Source organism: Xenopus tropicalis, chromosome 1 (genome assembly GCF_000004195.4).
Source record: "Xenopus tropicalis strain Nigerian chromosome 1, UCB_Xtro_10.0, whole genome shotgun sequence".
NCBI classification, from domain to species: Eukaryota; Metazoa; Chordata; class Amphibia; order Anura; family Pipidae; genus Xenopus; species Xenopus tropicalis.
The window spans coordinates 40,716,922-40,739,870 of NC_030677.2; the positions used below are offsets into that span (position 1 = coordinate 40,716,922).

The window sequence follows — 22,949 nt, forward strand, 5'->3', positions numbered from 1 at the left end:
TTACTGCACATGCTTTCTCTCTCCTGCTTTGTTTGAATTTTTACTGATCTGATTGGTTGAATCTTGCCAGCCAATCATTTGACAATTGTCTTAAGGTGAACATCCTCTTTAAAGGAAATATAAACCCTTAAATTAATAAACTATTCAGATCCCTCTTTCTTACACATTTACAATTTTTTTTTTAAGATGTTAGCTGTTTTAAACTCTCCATATAATTCATTATACAAGAATAATGAATGGTCATTTGGCTGCCTGTGTCAAGTCAGAAAAAAAGCTTATTGTGATGTTGCACTGCTTAGATAATTAAGTTGGAAGAGTCATGTCATATTTCTCTGATCAGTTGTAAACATCACAAGTTTTCCCCCAGACTTTATTCTGGCCCACTGTCTGTGCTTCAGAACAAAAATTGCCAGCAGGCGGCACTGTTGTTACAGATTCATTATATTAAAGGACAGTAACACCAAAAAATTTAAGTGTATAAAAGTAATTACTATATAATGTAATGCTGCCCTGTGCTGGTACAACTGGTGTGTTTTACTTAGAAAGACTACTATAGTTTATATAAATAAAGCTTCTGTGTAGCCACGGGGGCAGCCATTTACAGGAGAAAAGGCACAGGTTACTTAGCAGATAACAGATAAAACCCCATTATATTCTACAAAGCTTATCTGTTATCTGCTATGTAACCTGTGCCTTTTCTCCTTTTTCCCAGCTTGAATGGCTGCCCCCGTGTTGACATAGCAGCTCATTTATATAAACTATAGTAGCATTTCTGTTGCAAACTTACCAGTTTTACCAGTGCAGGGCAACTGTACATTATATTTTAATTACTTTAAAACACTTTCATTTTTTGGTATTACTGTTCCTTTAAGCTGCTAATATCTTGCACATTCAGTTGTTCTTAGGGTTTACTTTTCCATTAAGGAGCCCATCTATTCTGAGATAGATCACTGCTGTGAGAGGTTTTGCCCCTTACTAATTCAGAATTTTCCATGAATCGTTGTGCCAACTACTGAAGCGGTGATGAAACCATCTTGCAAATATGAGCTGATATAATTTTTCAATCATTCCTATATATCTTTATTCATTTCAGCACCAGCCATTCTCGAGAGGCGACCATGCTGAGAAACAAAGTTACACAGCTGCAGGCAGATTATGATGTCTCAAAAAGGCAGCTCACTACAGAACGATTTGAAAGGTAACATCACAAACCTGTTGTCTATTTGATTCTGCTTTTTTCTAATTCCTAATTACCAATAGTCATCATTGATGGAACCCAGCAAAATGGTTATGTGGTTATTAATAAATTGTAATCCTTTCCTTATAACAGAGAGCGCGCAGTTCAAGAGTTGCGCCGGCATGGTCTGTCCACATCATCTGTGCGAACATCATCGCCACTTACTTCAACAATGAAGTCTTCTGCACTGTCGCCTGAGCGCTCCATTTTAAGAACTGCTGATAGAGATGGCGACAGATCTGCTGAAAAGTAGGTTTTCCCCAGTCTTAAGGGGTGGGCGATATCACGTAGCAACTAACTTGAAAAAAAGATAATCCGATCGTTTGGCCCTGGGGCCAAACGATCATATTACATTTGTGGTTATGGGGCAGTCTGTTCGGGGACCGCATCAACGAGCCGATGTGGTCCCCGATCCGACTGGATTTTCTAACCTGGCCGATCGAGATCTGGCCAATTTCAGGCCAGATATCGGTCGGCCAGGCCGCTCTGTTCTGCCCATACACGAGCCGATTAGCTGCCGAATCGGTCCAAGGGACCAATATCGACAGCTATAGTCGGCCCGTGTATGGGGACCTTTAGAGAGAAACAGATTTCAGTATTGGAATTTTATACTTTGAAGTCATTCCATAAATGGTTGGTTTGTATTGCTATTTTATTAAATGTTTTTCTAAAGCTATTATAAACCAGTGCATCCTTTAATGTCTCTTCCATTACAACAGCAAACCTGTGTTCAGACTAGGCTGTTATAGCAGATTTTACATTACAGTTTATCTGTTTAAGGAACTGACATATCAAACATTGTGTCCACTGACATATCAACCACTTTTGTAAGCACTTTTGCAATTTACATGACTTATTTGAGGGGTATATGTTTTAAAGGGAAACAGAACTGTTCTGATGTTGTTCTGATGTTGCTCTGCTCAGGAAAATGATCAGCCTCAGGTGACTCTTTCCATTTTTTTCCATCTCTTTCCTGAGCATTGGAACTGACCAGCAGGTGAGCAGTTGCTGCTGTTGTTACAAAAGTAATTATATTAGCAGTTAATACACAGCTTTATTGTTTTGAAATTGATTTTTTTTTTATGTAAAGTTTTGTGTGGTGTTGGGTTTACATATCCCAGTCCTCACTGGATCTGTGAGACACGACAGCAGTGAATCCCTCCCAGTGTGAGAAGGAATAATGAGCAGCTCTGCCTCCTTTGTAGAATACAGAAGTTGAATACAGAGGTAGTCCACTAAGAAGGGACACTGGATCAAATCATTGCTATTTCTTTGTTCTCAAAGTTAATATCTAGAGTGTAGGGGAGGCAGTTTGTTTTATACTTTAGCCATATTACCCTTATAAGTGTCTGCTCTCAGTAGGCTTCATTTTCAACAAATAGCAAAGTAAACAGTAGAACAAGATTAACCACAAGTTATTGGCACATGCAAGGACAGACAGAATACATTTAATTTCATTGGACAAAGGTATGGAGCTCTATGTGCCAGATGCTTAAAAAGTCTGCTCCATCCGTACATTTTGATTGGTTACTGCCCATGGGCAAATGTGTCCAGTGTTGATAAATGACTCCCAGGTATGTCTTACCATTCTGATAATTGAAGGCATTGTTTAGTGGTGACATTGTTTAACAATGACGATACGGTTCTCTGTGTGAAGACCACAGATCAGTTTATCTGATCCAGTCCTCATCTTGCCAGTAAAATCAAACCAACCTAATTGACATCTGCCCAGATATCTGTTGGTTAGGCCTGTTTGAGGACCCTATACACATACAGCTACTAAATCGGTCTGAAGGGCCCAAATCAACAGCTTAAACCTGCCTGTATATGGCCACATTTACAAGCCTGTTTACTGCAATATATACAGAGCCTTTTGTGCCATGTTTTTCTTTATTGCATATAAAAAGAAAATGTATACAATAAATGTTGTCCATTGTAAGATTATACGGTTAACCGTTTGTTTTCCTTTCCTTCATTTTAAGGAGTGTAAGCTTCAAGGAATAAATTGAAAACACACAGAAATTTGAAGGAAAAAATGAGCACACAACTCTTTTCTAATGCTGGATCTGTAAAAAGCCATCCTCAAGAGATCTCTGTATTTCCCAAATACCAAGGAGGGTGCTGTAGGACAGCATGGCATTGTTGGTATAATAAATGATCAGGCTGGAAAGGTTGCTCTAACAGGACGCGGTTAATACTAAATGTTGGGAGGGACAGTGGCTTTTAATTTTCTTAATCTGCAAAGATGTTTTAAAAACAGACATGGCAGACGGACGGTTTTGTCTCCTCTGCTAGACACTTCTGGTTTAAATAGCGTTTATAAGCTGTGGCCTTTCTGGAGCAACATCCTAGTATTATATATGTGCCTTTATTGTAAAAAAAATCAGGTTTTTATTTTATCTGTGTGTGTGTTTGTATATAACATGTATTTCCCTTTAAATGTGCCAAGTTATACTCGTCTGTTCCGCGTATTTACGTGTTACTTGTATGTGAAAGCAATGAGGCGTCACTGGTAAGAGCAAGAGAGGAATTTGGTTGGCTGTGCAGCAGAACTCTCATAGGCCCATAGCACTGTATCCTGTAAATGAAAGTAGCAGTGTCAGCCATTAAAGGCTGAGGTGGAAAATAATGCTGCTGCAAGCACTTGAATCTTGCAATGAAAAAACTCAATGTTCAGTGTTCCCTTCTGTTGGTACAGGGCTGTATGAATATGGGACTACAAACACATGGAGATCACACAGTGGTCAGTTCTTGTACTATCATTGCTCATATGTTCAGTATGTATGTTTCGCTTTTAGGACAGTGGCTCATTGAGCATTTTCTAGTGATAAAACCCCCGGCCCACAACAGAACCACCCATTCTGAACCACAGGGACCGAATTACTAAGACTGTAGCAAATGTAAAGCCTCCAGAAAAATGAATGTGCCATTATTCTGAGTGCTACAGCGCAGAGGGTGTTTACGTTAAATAGGGCCCAGAAATGAAAATATAGTAATCGCATGTACAGTTATTTAGTATTATTTTATGGTTGTTACTGAAATAAGTATTTGGTTTCACTTCAGGGTAAAAATGTTTTAATCATTTATCTCACAGCAGAACATGAATATTCCAGTGATGTAGCATGCACCTCATAAATTGTCATTCATATTTATTTTTGTATATGTGACTATTTATTAAAAAAAATAAATAAAAAATTTTTTATCATTACTTTCTGTGTTTTTTTTATATCTTTACATGCTAAGGGGACCTGTCAGGCTAAGAAATAGTCCAAAATATTGTGTTTGTCCAGTAAAGTAAACTTCACTTACACTATATAAATAATATAAATCCTGTTTCCTTAGAATTACACAACCACAGCGAGCAGGCAGCTGCTATTTTGTGGACATTGTTATTGAGGCAAGCTTTGCATCCTGTCAAACTCTTGTTTATGTGATAGAATTGAAGGGTCGGATGCCCATGCACTGGCTACACAATTAGATGGTGAGAAGGGAAAGTGAGGAGTGCAGGGACATCTAGGACGTGCAGAATAGAAAGTGAAAGTAATTGTCTGCCTCTATGCCTAAGACAAGGTGGGGCAGGCAATATATGATTGACAGCTGGAATTTTTAAATGCATTTATAATGGGTATTGATGTGTTAATAAAAAAATTTATATGGGTTTCATGTTTAATTTAAAAACAACTTTTATTATACAGCTTTCTATGTCTGGGTGGCAGGTCCCTTTTAAACAAACGGACCTTCAAAGGGAATTTGAACTAAAAATGTCTGGTGACTTGCTACAGAGCCCAGACGCCCCCTGCAAAGCCATAGCTGCTGACACAAGGGGGGCCTGAAGCAGCTGGGAGGTACTCATTACAGTGATACTCGGAGACAATGTCTGTTTGCTCTGCTAAATATACCTGAAAGCCCAGCAAAAGGTCAGTTGAGCCTATGATTAAGTGCCAAGTGCACAAAACACATAAGGCTACAATGAGGTCTAATTGCCTACAATAAAGCGTCTTTGTTTTTATTTACTATTGCCTGCTCATGGGATCTGTGAGTGCCTGCCATATGTATTGAAAAGGGTCAGTTAGGGTGAGATTTGGGATGAACACCTCTTTGCTGTCATAGACGTGGAACTATGACTGTTACAGCAATCATTTCCTATATCTGAATCTTGGTATGAGTTTATTCAATAGGGGGCAGTCTGTTTTGGGACGGGGGGGGGGTGGTATCCTGTACAGTGAACGTGTAGTGAAGTAGAAATTGATGTTTTACTCTAATGCACACTTTTTAAATAATACTTTCCTTGTCATTTTACACCTAGTTATTGTATTCTGGTTTAGTCTGGGATAATAGGTTGCTTTAGGTCGATGACTTCGTGGCTTTGCACCTCCCCTGCTTTGGGTCAGTCATCAGGCTAGCAAGCAAGTAGCCTGTGTAAAGCAGCCATTTTCATCCCACAAAGTCTGATTGGCATGAATATTACTGTGATCTATTGTTTTATTAGTCTATAATTGGTGAGTACAAAATCCCTGTATGATCCAATAAGAATATGCTCTATCTGGTTATACCAGTTCCATTCCAAATTATCTTTCCCCTGGTATTTAATTGCAGCAGAAGGAAGGGGAAACCCCACCGTAGCAGAGTCATATTTACTTAAATGGGAAACAACACTCTTTAACGTCTTCAAATCTGCAATAGGTCTTACTTAGATTGTAAGCTCTACGGGGCAGGGACCTCCTTCCTACTGTGTCTCATACCACATGGCACTTATATATATATATATATATATATATATGTATTTATTGTATTTATTTATTATATCACTTGTCCTCCCTGTGTGTAATTTTGTATTCTGTAAGACTGTACAGCGCTGCGTACCCTTGTGGCGCTTTATAAATAAAGTTATACATACATACAATAGGTCTAAACCCTGGCTTATGCAATGCCATTAGCTATTTATTATATATTATCTTGTACAGCAGTGATATAAAGCGATCGGCTACCTCCCGGGGCATCTTCCATTACATACCTGGAACATCTTGTCATGTTTCTCTATAAATTGCACCCTACATTTTCTTACCATGTACGTTGTATATAAGTTGGGCACACCTTCTCCACTCAAACCACACTATTTCTATTGCATATATCCCCTCTGTTTGCCAGCACCATCACATTTTCCTAAAACAAATAGCACTTTCCCTCTCACGCATCTTCAGTGACATTTACATCTGCAAACAGCACATGTGCTCTGTAAAGTTCTTGCAATGAAGAATGCAGGCTTACATAGGCAGAACTTACTGATAAAAATCCTGCTTTAACCATTGCACTGTAATGGTTAAAATGAGTTCAAGACAGGCGGTCTAAAGAAAAAAATGTGTTTCTCCAGCAGAGTCCACAGCTAGAGCAAAGTTTCTATGGAAACCAGCAGTGTCATCTCTTGATTGGCTGCTAGACTGGAGGGTGTGTTTGGTAACCTGAGTTAAGAGGAACTGAGCATGCTCAGTAAGCCAAGAGCCAATGTTAATTCCTAAGGTTGGGGACCAGTTGGTTAGAGGAGGGAAAGGAATCCCAAGTGATTAAGGGGATACTGTAGCCTAACTATTAATTGAACAGTGGCAGGTATTTAATGTTTAAAAAGAGGCTGATTACATTTTTTGAGGGGGTTTACATGTCCTTTAATGTTTGATTTGCTTGATTGTTTTGATTGGTTTACTTTCGAGAAAATGACTTGGTGCTTCTGAAACTTTAATGTAAATTTTAAAGTGTTCTGCAGCAATCAAAAAAGAGAGAACTGTATAACAAAATGCGAAATTTTCTCTAAGGAATAAATAATTTTTTCATTTTGAAACCTGCGGAAACCCAAAGAGCTACTGAGCTCCACCTTCCTCTCTGACCTCCCAATGACAATGACTGGCAGAACAGATAACAAGGGGTTTATTATACGATCAATGAAGCAGGAGCGCAACTCTCACTGTTCTTCCCACACTGATTCTAAAGTGCCGGGGAGAATGAATTCACATAATATTTCTCCTGTCTCTTCTTAGTTTCCAAATATAATATTGATGTTTATGTTCTTAAAGACAATGTCGCTGTCTGTTGATTCAAGCAACAAGGTGTTCAGGATTATTTTATTTACAGAGAGAAACAGTGGCTTAACATGACTTTCCCAGGCTCCTCCACTCTAAAATTATTCACAACGGGTGCAGGCAGGAGAGAAGGTGCAGCGGGAAGGGGGGGCTGCAAAGGTCCTAAACTGGATCGCACCTTCTTTGGGGGGGTAAGTAGAGCAGCATCACAGCGGGCTGGGGTAAATGCAGGTGAGTGATCCTGTTCCTTCACATCAAGCAATGTGTTTGCCAGACAAGGTTCTTGCAAGGAAAGAAGCAGAGCCTATGATATATAATGGACACCGCCCCTTCCCCCAGCATGCTAAGCTGCTGCATAGAGACCTGTTTTAGTAGGGAAAAGCATCTAAATGTAGGGGTTACATTGATCCCAATACTATGCAAGATTTGGGTTCACCCACATCCTTATTCGTCAGCTAAACCAAAACCAGACCCTTAATTTTATGTGAATTTACGCTTTGAGAGGAAACTTCGGGTGACTTCCCGGAAATCGTAGCAATGCATATGCCATCCCACCGGTGATTTACATTCTCGCTGGTGGGATGGCATTCCGGGGAGATTAGTCGCCCACAGCAATTAAGATTTGTCACGGGATGACTCCCCATCTGCCACTGCCCTAAAGGGTTCCATTCATTAACGTGCTAATTAACAGTTTGCCCTAAGTTTAAACCCTACACTCCATGCCCCTGCTATACACTGTCATTGTTTGATATGGAAGTTGCTGTTGCTGTGGGGCCCAATAACCAGTCAGTCCCCTGCTGGAAAGTTCATGTAGGAGACACTGATATAATTCAGTAAATAGATCCCAATATATACAGCTGATGTTACTCGATAATATGCAGTTCATATAAATAGATAAAATGAATAATTAATGTGCTAATAAGTTAGTCAGTTCATAGTGGAATTTTTAACTCCCATATGTATTAAAAGGCACTAAGTTTGTCCAGGAGCAGTAAGCAAACTTAATGCCTTCTATTACATACCCCCCTAATTCATTGGTGGTCAGTGGAGTTTGTCCCCTGCCAGTAAAGCTTCTCTGCACTGTCTTTAGCTTGACATGCATATAACCTAAGTTTCTAGGCAGTTATTGCAGAACATAAATTGCTATAACTTTATACATAACTTACGTAGCTTACATAATGTCAGCAATTCGGCAGGGTCCCATTAAGTAATAGGAATTTACCAGTATTTGGATTCTGTTCAGTGTTCTGCAAATTAATTTGTGGAGAATTCTAACCTGCAGCCGGAAAACACAGATTTCTATCTGTTTGGCATCTGCTTTTGTTAATGCACTTTGTTATTTATACACGATTAATGACAAGAGAGAGAGGCTTCACTAAATCTATGCATTTCATCAATGTTCATAAAAAACATTCCCAACACCCACATTTCATACGTGAGAATACTGGGCCGTTTCAGTGTGAGCAGTAGGATGGTCATTAGCATGCTAAATAATGTATAAGAATTCTTTTCCCCAGCCTATATTCACTATTGTGCTCTGTCTGTGTGCCATCTCTGCCTATTCCCTATCATAAAAGCCTGTATTGTAACATAGCAACCAATCATTTCCAAATACTTGACATCTATCGGCTGTAGAACAGCAAGAAAAAAAATTTTTTTTACATACAAAGTTTGTATCAATTGATCTAGAACCTACAAATTCCCTATTCAACATATAGTCCTGTAGAGAGTCATGAATGACATTTGACCCCTGTTTATGTTCCTGTGTAATAACTAAACCCATTGGGGCACATTTACTAATGCACGAACTGGCCGAATGCGTTTTTTTCATAATGATCGGTATTTTGCGATCTTTCGGGAAATTGTCGTGACTTTTTCGTAGCGTTATGACTTGCGCGAAAAGTTGCGACTTTTTCGCAGCTTTCGCGCCGAGTACGAAAGATTCGGATTCATTCAAGCTTCAGTATGGTGACTTTTCTTGGGCCAGGTTGGAGCTGCAGGGTGCCATTGAGCCCTATGGGAGACTTTCCTTGGGCCAGGTTGGAGCTGCAGAGTGCCATTGAGCCCTATGGGAGACTTTCCTTGGGCCAGGTTGGAGCTGCAGAGTGCCATTGAGTCCTATGGGAGACTTTCCTTGGGCCGGGTTGGAGCTGCAGAGTGCCATTGAGCCCTATGGGAGACTTTCCTTGGGCCAGGTTGGAGCTGCAGAGTGCCATTGAGCCCTATGGGAGACTTTCCTTGGGCCGGGTTGGAGCTGCAGAGTGCCATTGAGCCCTATGGGAGACTTTCCTTGGGCCGGGTTGGAGCTGCAGAGTGCCATTGAGCCCTATGGGAGACCTTCCTTGGGCCGGGTTGGAGCTGCAGAGTGCCATTGAGCCCTATGGGAGACTTTCCTTGGGCCGGGTTGGAGCTGCAGAGTGCCATTGAGCCCTATGGGAGACTTTCCTTGGGCCGGGTTGGAGCTGCAGAGTGCCATTGAGCCCTATGGGAGACTTTCCTTGGGCCAGGTTGGAGCTGCAGAGTGCCATTGAGTCCTATGGGAGACTTTCCTTGGGCCGGGTTGGAGCTGCAGAGTGCCATTGAGCCCTATGGGAGACTTTCCTTGGGCCGGGTTGGAGCTGCAGAGTGCCATTGAGCCCTATGGGAGACTTTCCTTGGGCCGGGTTGGAGCTGCAGAGTGCCATTGAGCCCTATGGGAGACTTTCCTTGGGCCAGGTTGGAGCTGCAGAGTGCCATTGAGCCCTATGGGAGACTTTCCTTGGGCCAGGTTGGAGCTGCAGAGTGCCATTGAGCCCTATGGGAGACTTTCCTTGGGCCGGGTTGGAGCTGCAGAGTGCCATTGAGCCCTATGGGAGACTTTCCTTGGGCCGGGTTGGAGCTGCAGAGTGCCATTGAGCCCTATGGGAGACTTTCCTTGGGCCGGGTTGGAGCTGCAGAGTGCCATTGAGCCCTATGGGAGACTTTCCTTGGGCCGGGTTGGAGCTGCAGAGTGCCATTGAGCCCTATGGGAGACTTTCCTTGGGCCGGGTTGGAGCTGCAGAGTGCCATTGAGCCCTATGGGAGACTTTCCTTGGGCCGGGTTGGAGCTGCAGAGTGCCATTGAGCCCTATGGGAGGCTTCCAAAATCATGCTAAGTCTGAAAGTTTTGCCTGCTGTTAACGAGCATATCGTAACGGCTACGAAAAAGTTGCGACTTTTCACGCAAGTCGTAATGGTTACGAAAAAGTTGCGCCAATTTATGAAAAGTCGGAACGGCGACGAAAAAATCGAAAAAATACGAAAACGTCGCAAAATGTTCGTTTTCCAATCTGAAATTTTCCAATTCGGATTCGAATTCGTGTCTTAGTAAATCAGCCCCATTGTATTCTTCAGAGGATATCTGCTATGTAACCTGTGCCTGTGGGCGGGGTTTCTGCATAATGAGGAATGGCTGGGGAGTATAAGAGGTCATGCATATAGCAGCCATTCTTTTTCATTGGGGCCACATACTACTTGTTGGCAGGGCCCAGGTGACCAATAGGTTAACAAATGGGGCCACCTGTGTGGAGGGCCCTTCTAAATAAAAAGTATGGGGCGCCATAATTTTTGGTGGAAGCCCTAGGTTTGACTAAATAATATTTTACTGCCTGTTATATCAGAGATCACAGTGTCTTTAAATGTCATGCTGCACAGTCTGAGCCCAGAATAAAGGGTTGTAGGGTGGGTAAATAGGGGAGAAGTGTAGTTCAGAAGGAAGTAGTGAAATTGTTTTCACTCTGGAAAGGATCTGGAAAGGTAAAAAGAGGACTTTAATAAGCAAATCAGGAAAATAAATTGAAAAAAAATGGACAGCCATAATCAGAGGTGATGCTGGGTTGGCTATTGGCTGTGATGACTGGCAGGTACTGCACCTATTAATGTATGATAATTACTCCGTGAGATTAGAATTAGGCTATGATAATGATCACACCAAGCTGCTTATTATGCAAAGCAAATGCTCATTGTGCTCAGTAATTAGTCTGTATTTGGGAAGCAATATTCATTATCATCATATTCTGTTCTATGGATTCTGTGCCTGGAGCAGTCATGTAGATATGATTAGAGGCTGGGCCTGTGCGCCTGGATGGAAATTGCTGCTGGGTGGCAAATAGACTGGAAGCAACTATTTTCCTTTTTTCTCTACATTTATGGAATCCGTTATCTGGAAATCCTTTATCCAAAGCGCCCCACATTATGAAAAAGTGACATTTTTAAAAATTATTTCCTTTTTCTCTTAACTAATATAATTGATCCTTATTGATTGGTTTAATGAAATGTCTAAATGGTTTGTTAGTAGACTTAAGGTATGGTGATCCAAATCCACCCCATGTACTAGTGACAGCCACAATTCTATGTTGTCATTCTCACAGTCAGGGCTGCTTTAAAGCACCAGTGGGCCCAGGGCAGAGATTTAATTAATGGACACCACAGCCAAGAAAGATGTGACAGAACTACTCTAAAGCAGGTGAACTTGAATATTATAAGGTAGGATATTAAGGAACAGTCTGAACTTAGCGACTGATCTGGACCAATAGTCACAGGACTGGATAGACAATATTCCCACCACAAGAACCCTCATGGAAGCTTCTCTCAATCTTCTGTGTCACAGTAGTGACCCTCCAAGTGGTTTCCCCAGACATGACTGCAGTGTCACTACCCGTACTTCTTGTAGGCTGCTTAGTGGTGACCCCAATTAGGGTTGCTACTAGCAGGTAAAAATTATGTTTGGTGCCAATGTAATAGGAAAGAAAAATAAAAAATATAGGAAGGCTGGTATTGTTCTCTAGAAAAGGTGGCAACCCTAACCGCAATTTTGTTCCTTGCCTTGTGCCAAAATCCCTGTGATCCACCATCTCCATCCCAATGTAAGAGGTCAGCGAGCTGCAAGGAGACAGAGTGTTAAATAGAGGGGAGAGAAAGCTACACACACAGCACCAACAAGAGGGCAGCCACTGAGTGGGTAGGAAGGGAGGGCTGGCTCAGCCAGAGGATCAGGGCAGGGAGGTACAGGAAAGAAGGACAGGAGCTGAGAATTGTGTAATGGCATTGTCAACCCTATCTGCAAAGAGGAAACAGGCAGTGGTAAAGAGGTTGGAGATTGTAATTTGAATTTTATGCCACAGTCGATATTAATGATCTTGGTAGCAAGATCAGTACTATCTCTTAGATGGCCACTTTGTTAGTGGAAATGTCCCTTGGCCTATGTCTGATCACTGTATTGGCACCAGCAGAGTTACTTCTTTCAGCATTTACTCTGATGGCAGGTAAATGTCTTATATAATATCCAGTGTGCAGAAGCCAGTTATAGGGCCGTAAATGCATTTTTGTTTCTTTTTATCATGACTTCTTATAGCAATCAAGAAAACACTGTGTTCAGAAGAGCACTCTGAGTAAATTGTTATTTTTGTTAGATAGTAGAACTATCCTGTTTCAAAAATTATTACAAGTTGAGAGTAATAAAGAATTTATTTTTCTTTTGAGCCCGTTTTCAGGCTTCTAGTCAGATTTTCCCAAAATGACAAGTCTCTTATTTTTCTGCTAAAAACATCTTCATGCCTTAGTAAACTGGGTTGGCTGAAACAGATTCCATGCCATATAATTTATTTATTCCATGTCCAAACACACCCTTTTTGTACAGTCTTGATAACGCAACAGTACCATATCCACAGTCTCATAATTGGTTGAATTGGCACATGTTTACACATGTGAGCAGTAACGCCACGTCAAGGCTTCAACCCTGTTACTGGCCATTCACACGCCATTCACTCCGGGTGGAACATTCCTCAGGGGGCCTAATAATATAGCAACAGTGAATAAATAACATCATAGGGAAAAAGTGAGGCTTACTCATGTCTAGGACATTTACCTTTTGCTCAAATTATTCCTAATAAACTTCTAGTTCATCCATAGGAAGGAAAAAAAAACATGTAATGGAGAAAAAAAAACCTTTGCATGGATGAACATTGGGCTATAAGCATTAATAGCAGGGTATGGGGCCAATAGACATGTGTATGAAGGCAAAGCAGATTGAATCTTAGACCCCCTTGCCTTCTTGTTTCACCCTTGGCCTTTCATATCTCACATTCACTCACACAGTCACGCACCATTCGCTCCAAACGATTAACTGAAACAATTAACTATACCTACCTGTAGCTGTAGGAAGGAAAATATGCACAATGTTAGGTCCTACAACAGGAAGGAAAGAGGATTTCCCTCAGCTGGCATAAAAAACTCCACTGGAGGCTGCAGGAAAAAAGGGAAAAACAAACTTTTAGCTAGGATGATATAGAATATACAAACACAAGCATATGCTATTAATTCAGGATTATATTTCTATTTAATTAGCATTCAACAATTATGTACTTACTGCTCTAAGCTGGAAAGGGGGTGCTACTGTTTTCCTTTCCAGCTCCAACCAGTTGATAGAAGAAAAGAATGGGTGGTGTTTGATATTCCCATGAGCACCAAGGCGCTGATTTGGATCTTTCTCCATGAGCTGAAGGAATAAAAAACAAAACACATATTACCTATGGAAACTATATTAATATAGGCCATTTTACAGCAATGGAGAAGAGGAATTAATGAAGTAGGGGGTAAATATTGCCATACATATATATATGTTACTCCATCACACTGCTCACACTCACCTTTCTCAGAAGATCTTTCAGGTCGTCATTCAGCCAACAAGGAATCCTCGGCTCATCATTAATAGTAGAGCTGATGACTTTCTCCCTGTCATTGCCTTCATAAAAGGGGGAGTCCCAAGAGGCCATTTGGCAGACGATGATTCCCAGAGCCTACCAATCCACTGCAGCATTGTATTTTTTCCTTTCCAACACCTTGAAAATAAAAGTAAATACCAAATTTTAAAAAAGCTGACCTTCCTACAGTATTAAAGGAACTGATCACATGATTGCATTTCTGGGTAAAAAGATATGTAGCGGGAATTAATCTCTTAGTTCTGGCTATTAGAACTAAATATTTATTTTCCAAAACATTTTCTCATGGTAAATAAGATTTTTCTTAATGTAGACAGAGATAAAGACAAAGGTTTAAGACATCTCCTAAAATAATAATAATTACATATTACATTTGGTAAGCTGAGATGTATGCTATAAATGTACTGGAATTGCACTGCTCACCTCTGGGGCCATGTACCCCAGTGTCCCTGCCCTGCCGGTGATGGTACTGTCCCCAAACATGTTGGGAACTGCCAGGCCAAAGTCAGATATTTTGACATGGCCGTCCTGGTCCAGCAGGATGTTGTCAGGCTTCAGATCTCTGTAATGTAATGGAAGACATTTAGCTAGAGTTAGCTATAACTTAAGGCAAACAGATATAGAAACAGTTTAACAGAATCAAATTGAAGGTTGTAAGCAAAGTAAAAGTGATCAGAATATAGATAACCCAATAGAAACATTAGGGAGATGAGATCTGGAGAAGCAGAGCTATACTGACCGATGAACAATGCCGCAGTTGCGCAATAACTCCAGGCCGCACACAATCTCTGCTGAATGGAAACTATTAAAGAAAAATAAAATGTTAAAAAATGATAACACAAATTCCTAACACGGTTACTTGTGTATATTCCTATTTTATTTTGCCAATTATAATTATTGTAATTTCTTGTATCCAACTGCCTAAAATCCCCCCATATTACTTACAGCACTCTGTCTGCCTCCAGGCTCCCGTATGAATCCAAGTGATGTTCCAGGCTGCCCCCACTGAGGTACTCCATCACAAGGAAAACATGACACTGTTCATACAGACAAATGAAGAGTTATTGGGCTCAACAGCAACATAACTTGGCCCCCAAACTTTTAATACCAGGCAGGTGGGGACCAGTTTATTAAGGGAAATTTGACATTTTGGCTGTACAATGCAGTCAAACAAATCCTATCTGAAATAACCTCTGCTGCATGATAAAAGAGTGCAAAGGTGCAAATACAGTACATGTATGTATTCTATATAAAGTAATACATGCACTGCCTGTGCATGGAATGTTTACATTCATGTAGAAACAATATTCCCTAGATCAGGGATCCCCAACCTTTTATACCTGTGAGCTACATTCAAATGGAAAAAGAGTTCCAAATAAGGGCTGTGATTGGCTGTATTTGGTAGTTCTATGTGGACTGGCAGCCTACAGAAGGCTCTGTTTGGCAGTACACATGGTTTTTATGCAACCACAACTTGCCTCCAAGCCAGGAATTCAAAAATAAACACCTACTTTGAGGCCACTGGGAGCAACATCCAAGGGGTTGGTGAGAGAAACATGTTGCTCACGAGCCACTGGTTAGGGATCACTGTATAAGGATAGGAAGAATAGGAGCTGTGTTGAACATTCATTTGCTTATTGGTTTAATCAGGAAAAAAAGTTTTTAAAATAACCTTCCTGCAGATGTGGTGGGAACTCATTCAGTTTTCAAACACACATGTAGAGTCATTAGCAGATAACACAAAGGCAATTATATTTTAGTTATAGGGCAGGAAGCCAGGTTATCAGCCCACTGCTAATTCACCCCCCTTGATGGTAGGCCATGCTAACTAAGCAGCATAAGGCCCAAATATTAACAATACTTCCCTATATACCAGGCTTCACAAAGCTCACTACCAGCCCAAACTCTGTCCATTTCTTTTTCCACCAATCGGAATAGTGTGTTGATCCAGGCCCATCTAATGCCACAGGGCCCCCTAACAGAATTCCCACCTGTCTCTCTGGCAGCCCTGTGCACATGGAGCAATATAAAGGGCTTAAGGGCTCTGATACACGGGGAGATTAGTCGCCCGCGGCAAAACTCCCTGCTCGCGGGCGACTAATCTCCCCGAGTTGCCTTCCCCCTGCCATCCCACCGGCGAACATGCAAGTCGCTGGCGGGATGGCAGACGCCGAAAAAGCCTCGCGAGTCTTTTTCGGCGATTTGCGCGAAATCGCGCCGCCGCGTCTGCCATCCCGCCAGCGACTTGCATGTTCGCCGGTGGGATGGCAGGGGGAAGGCAACTTGGGGAGATTAGTCGCCCGCGAGCAGGGAGTTTTGCCGCGGGCGACTAATCTCCCCGTGTACCAGAGCCCTAACATTAGAATTAAGCATCAGTGGTTAGATAAGATGGACCATTTAGACCTTTTTTGCAGTGGAATCCTGTGCTTCGGTGTTCCAGTGTGAAGCTAGAGGCTTGATAGGTTTGTATCTTCTATCATGGGTGCACTGTATGTTATTAGTATATATTCAAAGTTGACATCATGGTAAATTCCAAAATTACTTAAAGCACACTGGATTTTCCCACCATTTATGTAGATATACTCCCTGTCTAGCAGGCTTGCTTATTAAAGAAGAGGCAGATGGAGATGCAGATCTCCAAGCTTTATATGGATCTCCAAGCAACTACATAAGGCATCTGCTGCTGCATTAAGGTGGCCATACATGGTAAGATCCACTAGTTTGGTGAGGTCGCCAATTGAGCGGATCTTCTCCTGATACGCCCACCTAATACGCCATGGGATTGCCACATAGCAACAACAAAATGGGTTTGGTGTCAGCCTCCCAGAGAGCAAATAACATTTTATGACTCACAGTGCTGACTGGGCAGAGGGTCATATCTGTCTGTATGACATTTAATGCCATGCTATGTTATATAAAATAAGGATAATGACCCTTTATATATGATCTTAATAACAGTGTTTGTAATTGTGACCATCTGTAGCAACTTTCCATCTGTTGTTTTTGGTTTGACATAGTGTCTCATTTTTAGGATTTTGGGTGGTGCCTGGGGCCGCTTTAATAAGAGGGGTTTAGATGGCCATTGACTGTGCAAGTTTATCGTTATTAATTTTGTTTCTGACACCCACAAATTTCTGGGCAGTATCCAACACTCCACCATACTGCTCCACCACCTCATCCCCCTTACCCCAACCAGGCAAATAATGACAGCAACATGCGCATTTGGCAGCAGAGGGAGATGATGCGTTACGTTGCCACTGCATTGGCCGCCTTTTGCCCCTGCCACGTAGGATGGCATAGCCACAGCCCCCCACAGCCAACCTCAGACAAAGACTTTCCAGCCACACTCCAGCAATTTCAAATCTACATATTATTAGGCTTATTTACTCTCTGTGTTTTGAAAAGGCTGGGACCTGCAGTTATTACCACTTCTTCACATTATGAACATGTGTATACTTTTTTCCAGTAGAAATGTAAGATTTATTTAGGTAACTTAACAGAAATGTATTGAGATGTATATTATTGGGTATATTGGCATTACTCTTTATTAGAACAAATATGAACCTCTGCATAAGCGGGTCACATGCCTATAGCATAGGACTGAGTGCGCAAAATGTTACTGACCAATAGCCTAGATGTTCTGATCTGGTCTGAAACATGGGATATATACACTGTGTAAAAGAAGGATTAAAATGTTTACATTATTTTGTCAAATATCCAGTTAGCTATACTAGCCTAGATTGTTTTATTTATCTTCCAACGAACATTCAGATATCAATCATAGGTTTAAGTGCAACAATCTAAATCTAACATTCAGACTGAAATTGTAGGATAAAGCCCTAATAATTACAAATTGGGCATGAAAAGAACACGCTTGTAGAACCAATGTCAAAATGTTTTATGTTACAAATGCATAAATAAACACCTTTGAATAATTCCAAATTGGAGGATGTTCTGAACAGGAAATAGTTGTCAGACACAATCTTACAAAAGTGACTTCCATTGTAGGTCCCCCAAGGATATCACAATACAAAAAATTGTAAGAAACATATTATATGTATGTGTATGGCCAGCTTTAGAGTTGACAGCAGTACAACTAGTAACACAACACATCTGGGCTGGCTACAGAAAGTCACAACTCAGTTGGGCCCAGAGTCTCACCCAGGGCCAAAATATTAGTTCTGGTGGCTACATGGTGACTTGGGAAGGGGTCAAAGTCAAGAATAACCAGTCAGTCATTCTGTGTCACCATCACCAGAGATATTGAATTTGCCAGTCCTGAATCCACTTATCCTTTATAGATGCAAATAATTTCTTAGTTTGTATCTCACTTAAACTTCCTACATAAAATGTGGAACAAAGAGGCACGAGAGAGACATACTGGGGAACTTTCATGAATTTGGAACCACATCAGAAGGTCCAGCTGATTTTAAAAAGTAGACCCTTCTCAAAATCAGCACTATTCCAGGCATACTGCCACCTAACCCACTAGCTTTTGTGAGGTGACAACCTTCCATAGAACAAGCGCCACCTAACCCACTAGCTTTTGTGAGGTTACAACCTTCCATAGAACAAGCGCCACCTAACCCACTAGCTTTTGTGAGGTTACAACCTTCCATAGAACAAGCACCACCTAACCCACTAGCTTTTGTGAGGTTACAACCTTCCATAGAACAAGCGCCACCTAACCCACTAGATTTTGTGAGGTTACAACCTTCCATAGAACAAGCGCCACCTAACCCACTAGCTTTTCTGAGGTTACAACCTTCCATAGAACAAGCGCCACCTAACCCACTAGCTTTTCTGAGGTTACAACCTTCCACAGAACAAGCGCCACCTAACCCACTAGCTTTTCTGAGGTTACAACCTTCCACAGAACAAGCGCCACCTAACCCACTAGCTTTTCTGAGGTTACAACCTTCCATAGAACAAGCGCCACCTAACCCACTAGCTTTTCTGAGGTTACAACCTTCCACAGAACAAGCGCCACCTAACCCACTAGCTTTTCTGAGGTTACAACCTTCCATAGAACAAGCGCTACCTAACCCACTAGCTTTTGTGAGGTGACAACCTTCCATAGAACAAGCGCCACCTAACCCACTAGATTTTGTGAGGTGACAACCTTCCATAGAACAAGCGCCACCTAACCCACTAGATTTTGTGAGGTTACAACCTTCCATAGAACAAGTGCCCTTTCCTGGGATGCCCCCTCTCTGGGCTGCTGCTTTGCAGGTTTGGCTAGTGGAGCAGCTGTACAGGGGTGAGCCAGCCCTTCTGTTACATGGTACTGCCCTATGGCTGGGCTGTGCAGGTGTATGTAGCTGCCCTTACATTGCCATGGGGTGGCAGTGGCTGTAGAGAGAGCAATAGAGGCTGACAGCTTGTTAGGGGCAAGCAGGAACCTACAATTCCAGGACAAAGGGGAATATGAGAAGCATTCCAGCACTCAGCCCTTCTGGATCAGGTAGGCTTTGCTTCCAGCCATCTATCTCAGCGCAGCTATTTATCTCTGTAGCTACAGACCCATTAACAAAAGACGCTTGTGTTGCACAAAATCCCACAGTCGCCTATTTATGTGCGCCCTAATGATGCATCTGTAACCTTGAATGGGTTAAGTGCAGCAGCTACTGTTCTTTGTAGAGGAAGCAGCTGGGGCTGTCAGTGGAAATCAGGCAGACGCTGCAGATTCCTTGCGATGGGCAAAGGCAGTCGGTGCGCTGCTTCCTCGCATCTCTAGTAGCCACTCTCTCTATTGTCATTGCTCCCTTCTAGCTGCCATGTTTTCTGTCAAACGTGTGTTCTCTCTAATACGATGGGGATATTAAGTGACTGTGTGACTTGTACATCTCGTAGGCACGGAAAGCGGGCGGGCCGGGCATCTGTGAGCGAGTGTTGCGCTTCCGTCGCGCTGCCGGCTGTGTGGCTGGGCACCGGCTGTAGGGAGAGCCATGGGGCTGTCTGACTGACGGGCAACTCTAACTGCCGGATTATAATAAGCATCGCGGCTCTCAGCTCGTCTGGATCAGGTAGGCTTTGTCTCCATCTATCTCAGGGCGGCTATTGATCTTTGCGGCTGCAGCCTTATGCACAAACGCTGCTTGGGAAATGCAAGTGACATGGCAGGACCCTAGTGTTGCATCTGTCATCATGAATGGGTTAAAAGCAGCCGCTGGCAATAGGTACCGATGATGCTGGGATGCAGCTCTAAGAGGCACCGACTCCTCTTGGCTCTTTATTGTAGTGGAGGCAGCGGCCGGGCTGTCACTGGCAGTCGGGGAGACGCTGCAGATTCCTTGCGATGGGAAGTGTCAGTCAATGCACTGCCTAACAGCACCCCTAGCAGCACCTCTAGCAGCACCTCTAGTAGCACCCCTAGGAGCACCTCTATAGCAGCACCCCTAGCAGCACCTCTATAGCAGCACCCCTAGCAGCACCTCTATAGCAGCACCCCTATCAGCACCTCTAGTCCCCCCCAACACTCACACACTATTGCCATATATATTCACAGGTGTGTTTCCCTACAATACAAAGGGGAGATCTGATTGTGTGGCCTTGACCTTCTATATTGAGTAGTCTCAGTATTCTCTTGTGTCAAGCCTCAGTATTCTTCTCTATCAAGATTCAGTTCTCCTGAGGGACAAAGGAAGGATACACTCTTTTCCTGGGAGTGTGAATGTCTGTGTCTATTTCCATTGTTCTGTGTGTATTTGGTTGTTTACATTGTTGTGCTTTGGTAAATAATGCCTGTGAGCAGTTTGCAAAAGTTTTCATCAACTGGTAATTGGGGATGCTGGGAGTTGTAGTTTTACAACAACTGGAGGGATGCAGGTTGTATTAACAAAGGTGTAGGCAGACAGTTGCATTGTGACAATTGCACAAAGACATTTTAATTTTGCCTGATAAGGGAGGGGAGCAGTAAACAAAAGAGCAATGTTAGGTGCATGACATGTACAGATCGGTCCTTTCCTTCCCCATGAGGAGGATTCCCCGCAGATCCCCTGTAGGCAAGGGCACAGGCATCCCTCACACCTAAGCTTTTCTGTCCCTTGGAAAATGAGACACTCAAGGACGCTCTCTCTAAAGAGTTAAAGGAAACCGAGTAGCTGCCTCCATGCTTTGTGAAAATTTAATGCCTCCTCAATAATGGTGCAGAATCTGATCTGCCAGAGGGACGGCAGGAGGGGTGGACGGATAGCATGGGTAAGTGCTGTTTGTGGCTACGTGGCCTCCGCTTTATATTCTGCTGTTAATTGTCAGTTTATTTCAGTGTATTAAGTCTCTGTGTGTTCTCTCTAAACTGGTTAATTAGTTAATACTTGTGGAAATACATTTGCTGCGGATTGAAGTTAACTAAATGCTGCCATGTAAGTCCCACTTTAACCAGAGGTTTTATGGAAACATAAAGATGGCAGCATCAGGACATTAACTTAAATCCACTACTTTAACTCCTATCCCAAAAGGGGAATCTCTGTGCTACAGGCTGTGCCCGGGCAGAACTCCCATCACCAACTATACATGCTAGTAGCTTGGGCTGCTTAATGGGAAAGCTCATCTTTAAAAAGAAAATATACCCACCTTTTTGACATGAGCTCATTCAGTTGGGCTGATGTAGAAAAGTTGCACAAACACTATCTGAACTAAATGTAAATGTATTTTAGTTTACACAGACACATATTCCCAGGCTGAAAGGAAACCATGATACTTGTGACCCATTTCCCAACCTTCCTTAGGTTGACGGTGTAATGCAACCCAACCATGCCAATGTCCCACTTAGAAGTGATGGATTCTGGGACTTGAAGTCCCTCTGCTCCCACGAAGCATGGAAAGCAGAGGAACTTTGAGACTCAGAATCCATCACTTCACAATGGGATATAGAGAGGGAGAGGTTCCATTACACTGTGAGCCTAAGAGATGCTGGGAAGTAAGTCACAGATTATCACAGTTTAGTCTATGGAATTAGGTATGTCCATGTAAAAAAAATATATATATATATTATATATATATTTCTTTCTGGCAGTTTAGATAGTGTTTATGAACCATTTCTACACAAGCCCAAATTATTGAGCTCAACTTGTTCAAAATGGTGTGACACCTGGGGTAGGCATATTTTGACTCCACAGAACTACAACACCCAAAATCTACTGCAGTTGAGGATTGATGGAGTTAAGTCTGCCAACATCTTAAGCACAAATACTAGCCTAACCGGGATCTATAGCAAATATTCTTAGGTTTTCGTGTACTTTAGCAGTTCAGCTGGGGTTCAGAGCATAAATAGTGTATGTGTTGTCCTCTTGTGCTCGTTTGCATGGCATTGCATATTTAATGATGCTATATTATAACATGTATATATCTATTTAAAGTTTATAAAGTGTTACAAGTTAAGTCTGACTGCCACTTGTTGGGGGAAGAGAATCCCGTAACCAAACTAACAGTCAGGTCGCTGTATAATACCCTCGGTTTTTACCTCCTCTCAGCATCGCACCCTGTGAGAGTGAATCTAACATATTCCCACAGTTCTATAAAGTAGCCCACTAGCCAAGTGCTATTTTTTTGTCGCCAAATCTCGGCCTCCTTTATGTCCTCAGAATGACTGTGAGATTACCACTAAGTTGAGTGAGGCTATTTGCTTACACAATAATCCGCAAGATGTTGTTAAACTACAGCTCCCGTCATTCCATGATGAAAGGTTTCCTGTCAGTGACAAGGTTTTGACAAGCTGAAACTCCCCTGCTTTATACATTCTGGTGTCATTATATCACCGTTTACTTCCTTTATTTCCCATGTGTTCTTGGTGCTTTGTAAGAAGCTTGGCATCTCCAATCACATGCCTTATACTGGCTTATCTGTCATAGTCTCAATTATGACTGCGAGTCCACCATAATTTTGCTGCTGTTGCTTTTTTGT

General features: G+C 42.1%; 2 protein-coding genes across 3 annotated transcripts in view; both read left to right on the forward strand.

Annotated features, from left to right (window-relative positions):
* The window catches only part of cep135 (centrosomal protein 135kDa), a 29,867-nt gene extending 25,422 nt beyond the window's left edge, over nt 1–4,445 (forward strand). Inside the window, exons 24-26 of one of the 2 annotated variants that reach the window (XM_002934671.5) lie at nt 1,094–1,198; nt 1,331–1,486; nt 3,220–4,445. In XM_002934671.5, the coding sequence (XP_002934717.2) occupies nt 1,094–1,198; nt 1,331–1,486; nt 3,220–3,241 (283 nt within the window). In that variant the 3' untranslated portion in view covers nt 3,242–4,445. The remainder of the gene's footprint in view (nt 1–1,093; nt 1,199–1,330; nt 1,487–3,219) is intronic. The other variant, XM_031895409.1, reaches the window with a different exon arrangement.
* Nucleotides 4,446–19,284: 14,839 nt separating this feature from the next.
* cracd (capping protein inhibiting regulator of actin dynamics) overlaps nt 19,285–22,949 on the forward strand; it is an 86,000-nt gene continuing 82,335 nt past the window's right edge. The window contains exons 1-2 of the mRNA XM_004911201.4: nt 19,285–19,509; nt 19,899–20,071. The gene's annotated coding sequence lies outside the window, so the exon portion shown is untranslated. The remainder of the gene's footprint in view (nt 19,510–19,898; nt 20,072–22,949) is intronic.